This window comes from Pelobates fuscus, chromosome 5, assembly GCF_036172605.1.
Source record: "Pelobates fuscus isolate aPelFus1 chromosome 5, aPelFus1.pri, whole genome shotgun sequence".
NCBI classification, from domain to species: domain Eukaryota; kingdom Metazoa; phylum Chordata; class Amphibia; order Anura; family Pelobatidae; genus Pelobates; species Pelobates fuscus.
Window position 1 is genome coordinate 113,064,910 of NC_086321.1, and position 6,000 is coordinate 113,070,909.

Sequence of the window (6,000 nt, forward strand, 5' to 3'; positions counted from 1 at the left end):
TTTTGTGATGACTAGGTGTAAAAATGTTTTTTTTTTTTTTTTTTTAAATGCTCACATGCTCACATAGAAGTAATTCAGAGCCCTGTTTATGTATAATTGATCCTCAGTAGGTCCATTACAGAATTGATCAAGCTTACTATTTATATTTATCTGTGTAATGGTAGTTGTGGTTTCTAATGCTGCCATTGATCCAGTGCCATATTGAAGTTTATTTAGTTATGTTTATCATAATATGTGGGGGTTTTGAATTGGTGACATACAGTAAATTAAAAACTGAATTGCAAAATGTAAGCCAAAATAGCTCAGTTGAGAAAAAAAATTGCCTCAGTATTTCAATCCAGTTCACCAAAGTACATTCTCTTAGAAAATAAGACTGCATGTAAGACTTACTTTAACCTATTTTGCCAAGTTATACAAGTATCAAGGTCATAGAAAAATAAATATATTTTATAGATGCGCATTGTTTGAAATAATTGATTACTAAAATCGCCTTATCTTCTTTTTTCCACTTTTAGACACATCGCCAAATTCGATTAAACGAGTTGTTGAAAGAGCACTCAAGTACATCTAATATCATTGTTATGTAAGTTGAAATCCTGTATATATTCTCAGTATTCTGCAGCAAGCACCTTGTTTCATTGTTTAAAGACAGTGAGGGTTGTTAGAATATTATAAGATCACAAACACTTTGACAAATCATTATTGAATAATATTCTTCACACTAAACTTATACCTTTTTTATGTGTATTCATAGGAGCTTTCCAGTTGCAAGGAAAGGAGCAGTGTCTAGTGCACTTTATATGGCTTGGATTGAGGCTCTCTCAAAAGATTTGCCACCCATCCTTCTTGTCCGTGGGAACCATCAGAGCGTCCTTACATTCTATTCTTAAGCAGTCATGGCCACACAGCCCTGGGGAGATGGTACTTCGGTGGCTGAAATGCAAGCTTCATTGCATACTTTGTATCCCATATTTGCAGAACTTGACTTTTCATGATTCCACAGACTTGAAAGCACACAAAGGAAAATATTATTTTATTTCCACGGTTGGGAAATGAGCAGTTCTTACTGCTTTTGTTACATAACAGGTGAATCGTTGCTTTATAAGGGAGATTCCGATGTATGGGACTGAAATACATGGAAGTTTAATTTCTCTGCTACTTGAACGGCAGCAATAAAAAAAAAAGTGTGTTTGTTTTTATTTTGACCAGTGAAAGGATTCTAGATTTGTAAAAGCCTTTAGCCTTGAGGTGCCTTTTTTGAAAATTAACCAAACTTCATCCATACCCCTTTTTTATAAACTTGTATAGAATGTATAATCTGCCTTTATCTACGACTTTAGATCAAAAAAACCCTCTAGTTTCTAATCTCTTCCATCTGATTGATAACTTATGCTGCTTTTCCGTCTTCCATTAAGCTACTCACTCCTATTATATGTCATAAATGTTTCCTTTTTTTTTTTTTTTTTTTTTTACTTTTGTTTGTAAGATAATGCACATGGGGTTGAACAAGTCAGTTGTTTCCATAATAAAAATATAAAGTTAGAAAAAGATTCAAGAAACTGTATTGGTGTATCCCAACAATTGGAATAGTTTTATTCTACTTTATTGTTACTTTAAAAAAAAAAAAAAAAAAAAGTGTGTACAATGTGTTTCCTTTAAGCCTTTGATTGCAATGTGGGTGAGAAAATGTATGCCATTCAGTCATTTAAAGGGTAAGTTATAGCTCTGTGAAGTTATCTGAAAAAATGTCTGCATGTGCAACTTGGCAGTGTCTCTAACCCATTCATTTCCAGTCAAAATAAAATAAATTGTTACAGTTTAAATAATTTACTCTTTAGTGGGTGATGGAGGATTATATTTTATGTGCCCCCTAGTCTAAATAAACAAATGAACAGAATATGTGTGAAGTTAAGAATTACAAGTCATTGTTTTGTGCAAGTGAAGACCAATATTGTTTTATCATATTAAAGGTCACACCAAGCCATCCCATCTAGTGTCTCAGTGTATAGTAATATTTATACGCTAACGGTTATGTCTCTAACTGGTTAAACTAACTGGTGGACCATCAATTATAACTTGCAATCTGTTGTTAGGAATAGTGTAGTGAAGCTACGGATGCCTGAAGAATGTCTTAGTTATGTTTTTGTTGCTACTTGGATTCTAAAATATGTTGTTGCACATGCAGTAACATTGCGGTTTATGCATAATGAGCAATTCTGCATCAAAGTTCTAAAAGTGATGCAATTGCCATGGAAAGCTGTGGAATATGTAAATGGCCCAGCTTTCATAATGGTGCCAGGAATTGTTTTTATGTTTTTCTTTTTCATATAACTTCATTGTCTTTTTCTTTACCCAAGTCAGAAATAGCCATTTCTAAGAAATCTGGAAAGGTACATTAACAAAAGTATTGCAAATATTGTGGTACAATGAACAATTGGAGTAATTGCATGTTCATGGCAAGTGTAGGCAACCTATGCTATGGTGACTGCAAACTATGGGAGTTATCATGCATCACTGTACCTGTTACAGGTAACTTATCCCTAATTTCACAATATGTTCTTCTGTGAAAGGCATACATAGACTACATCCTTTTTTTGTGATTAGCTTGGTAAATTATTGTGAAATCTTATTAAAGTAAGAGGCAAGCGATCCAAATAAATGTGAGAAATAGGTCAATTATAGTTCTTCTAATTACTATACCCTGCATAGTGTTTCTATTTTCAAATGAGGGCCAGCATAGATTAGAAGCAATGTATTTCCATTCAGAAACGGCCATAAATATGTGGTTTGACTTACTTAATCTGAAACGGTTTCCTTCAACGTAATCATACTATTGAATGTTTTTAAATGTTTTATTTTCTCAAACCTCTCTTCTAATTATCTGAGTTAAAGAAAATAGATTTATTTAAAGAGCAATCATTTTAAATGTGGGACATTGCTTTCCGTGCTTGATTTCTACAACATTGCCCTAGAACTGCTCTCTCTGTAACTGAAAATACATCATAATAGAATCTTCCGAAAACCTAAAAATATGCTGTAAACACTTTGGATGCAAAAATTGGTTGTAGAATTTACATACGAATGTTATGCATTTAAAAACCAGATGTAGCTTTAAAGACCTTTATAACTTTACCAAACGTTTTCTCAATTTGAAGCTTGTTTTCTGTGGCAATATCATGCAACTTTAGGGTGAGTTTCCATGCCCATCATGGGTAGTTACAATGCACAAAGCCTTTGTGTCAGCTGGCTTTAGATGACTGGTTTTAAGACAATGTAAATATTTTGAAATGCAGCTTTAGATGTGTTTAATTTTATTCTATACATTTATCGCCTACTTTTGTCCTATTTGTTGTAATGCTACCATGAATTCCATCTGGTCCTATATGTGGCTGTGCCTTTATATGTTAATTGTACATTCTTAATGTCATGATCAGTGAGTGGGCTGCTGAACTGTAGGACATGGGTTTTAGTGCTGCTATATCGGTACTTTTGTCTTCTACTTATGGAACAGTGTTTATGTATTTTTGACAGGTCAGGTTATGGATATAAATGCTCGAGCCCATCTATCTCCGTTGATTAGCTGAGCTTCTTATATTAAGCAAGGCTATATCTTGAACCGGTTATCTTGCTGATTCTTTATAACTGTGCTCCACGACACTGCCCACAAGTTCTAATCAGCTGGTCATGTTTTCAAAACTGACATGAGAACTGTTGGGATTATAAAGTCTTTACACCTAACCTTGGGTTGCAATTCGTTTATCAAGAAAAATCATATCCAATATAGTCAAGCTGATAATTACTCTTAACTTCTCAAATTTAGTATAATTTCTAAGGTCCAATGTAACTCATTGCACAATGAACGCCCTAATGTCCAGGGCTGGATATTACATTCAAAATAGAATTGAAGATGAACATGATGTATAACCCCCTCCCCAAGGATAGACTGAACATGATTCATGAAAGGGGCCTGGAAACCTGGTCACTAAGTGAGATGAGCACAATTTTAAGGAATACAGTATTGAAGGTCTTATACCAGCAGCATGGCTCTTAAAGGGGAAATATCACTGAAATTCCAAATATTTTTATTTATTGTATAGAACGAAGGTAGATTATAGTGAAAACTATAGATCCCAAATTGCTTGACTGTCTATTCTAGGCCCAAATATCTAGTTTGAAATGTATTGCCAGGTATCTTGGGATGCCAGCAGGACTTTATAGTGCTATCAGTGATCAATAACCATGGTATGCCATACAGACATTATGTATTTAGAGACCAGAATCCAATGACAGGAACAAATTATAGCAGATAGTATTATAATTTGAATAAATCCTGCATCTGGCAAACAGTCATCTTTCCTTTTAGCAAGCTACAGTTGAGATTCACGATAGAACATATTAAACTAAAGATATGTGTATATCCAGTTAGATATCGATATGTAACTAAATACAATTGTGAAATTTCCCTTTTAAGAACTTATGTGCACCTATTCATAAATTGCTTGTTGGTAATATTGCTATGTAAAGAGAGCAAGCTTAAAGGATGTTATACCACCCCTCCCCTTATAGATGATATTTAGGGCTGAAGGCATTCTGTTGCAATATCTACTCTATATAACACAAGTACTGACAAAGGTTAAAGGCACTGAGCATGCTCCTATTTATTTATGATTGCTGTTAAATGGCCTGGACTTATCACAACACAAAGGAACCAGAGTGAACATGCACAGTATCTAAAATGCCCTCAAAACTTTCTACTAGGGATGTCTGCACGTGTGGAAATGGGGTATGACAGCCTTTATGCTTTTGCGCATAACTTACACATAAATGTGCAAAGAAAAAATATATGTTAATGTGTGTGTATATATAAACAACTTTCTTCTGATGCAAAATTTGGGGTATACTATTTATCCTTGTAACTATTCCGAGCACTTTCACAGAAAAAAACAAAACAAAAAGCATTTCCAAGACTATTGGACACCTTAATTTTTAAGTACACTCTTTTAATAGCATAGCATCTGTTTCGTTATATACTTACATGTTGAGAGAATTAAATTAACAATGTGTTTAGTCTTTTTTTAGTACAATAATTGTTATGTATGTATTTGCCTAAGTTAATTTCATACTCTGTGCTAGTAAGTGTAACAAATAGCTCATTATTTATGATTTCTTTTGAAAAGCTGTGTTCTTTTATGTTTGGGATTTTTAGAACTTTCCATTATTGCATTTTTAAAACTTATTTTTATATGCATTCCAGACATTGGACAGTAATAAAAAACAATGCTGAACCAAGAAAATGAATGAACGTTTTTTGTTGTTGTTGTTCGCAGTTTTAATGGCAGCTAATGCAAAAGATAGTCCATATTGTTAAATATTGATATTTCCATTGTTATGCGATTACTGGCACACCTTGTCCCCATGGCGTAACCCCTGCAGGTATGAAGACACCCATACATCCCTGTCCCCATAACATTTTTAAAGAGCAAAAGTTGTTGCTGGGGTTGAGGTTGGGGTGTTCCTATAACAATTTATTGGCATGCGCCAATCAGCATCTCCTCCTACAGATGCATTGAATCAACAGTGGTCGTCTAAGTGACTGCCACTAGTGATGTTACTAGGTAGCAATGTAAACACTGCCTTTTCTCTGAAAAGCCTGCAGGGACATGTAATAGACACCAGGAATACAACAGTAAGCTGTGGTTCTGGTGACTGTAATGTCCCTTTATAAAGACCCCACTCAAGGACATTGCCGGTGGGTGGCCAAGGAGTGAGGGGGCAGAAGAGTGTTTAACTTATCTGAATCTTCTTCTAGTCGGTCCTCTTCTTGTCCCTGTGTTTCAGTGCCAGGAGCTGACAGAACTGCTGTACTCTCTGCCATGTTGGGGGACTGACACTTCGTTACCCTCGCCAAGTGTCAGGCATAGTAAAAATACTGAGACAAAGTAGTCTCTACTTTGTCTCAGTATATCTTTTGACTTGGTTGGAATTTCAGTGAAATTCCAA

General features: G+C 34.8%; 1 protein-coding gene across 2 annotated transcripts in view; it reads left to right on the plus strand.

Annotated features, from left to right (window-relative positions):
• Positions 1–5,280, plus strand: part of SLC12A2 (solute carrier family 12 member 2) — a 137,750-nt gene extending 132,470 nt beyond the window's left edge. For both annotated transcript variants that reach the window (XM_063454156.1, XM_063454158.1), the window contains exons 27-28: positions 516–583; positions 755–5,280. In XM_063454156.1, the coding sequence (XP_063310226.1) occupies positions 516–583; positions 755–890 (204 nt within the window). In that variant the 3' untranslated portion in view covers positions 891–5,280. The remainder of the gene's footprint in view (positions 1–515; positions 584–754) is intronic.
• The last annotated feature ends 720 nt before the right edge of the window (positions 5,281–6,000 follow it).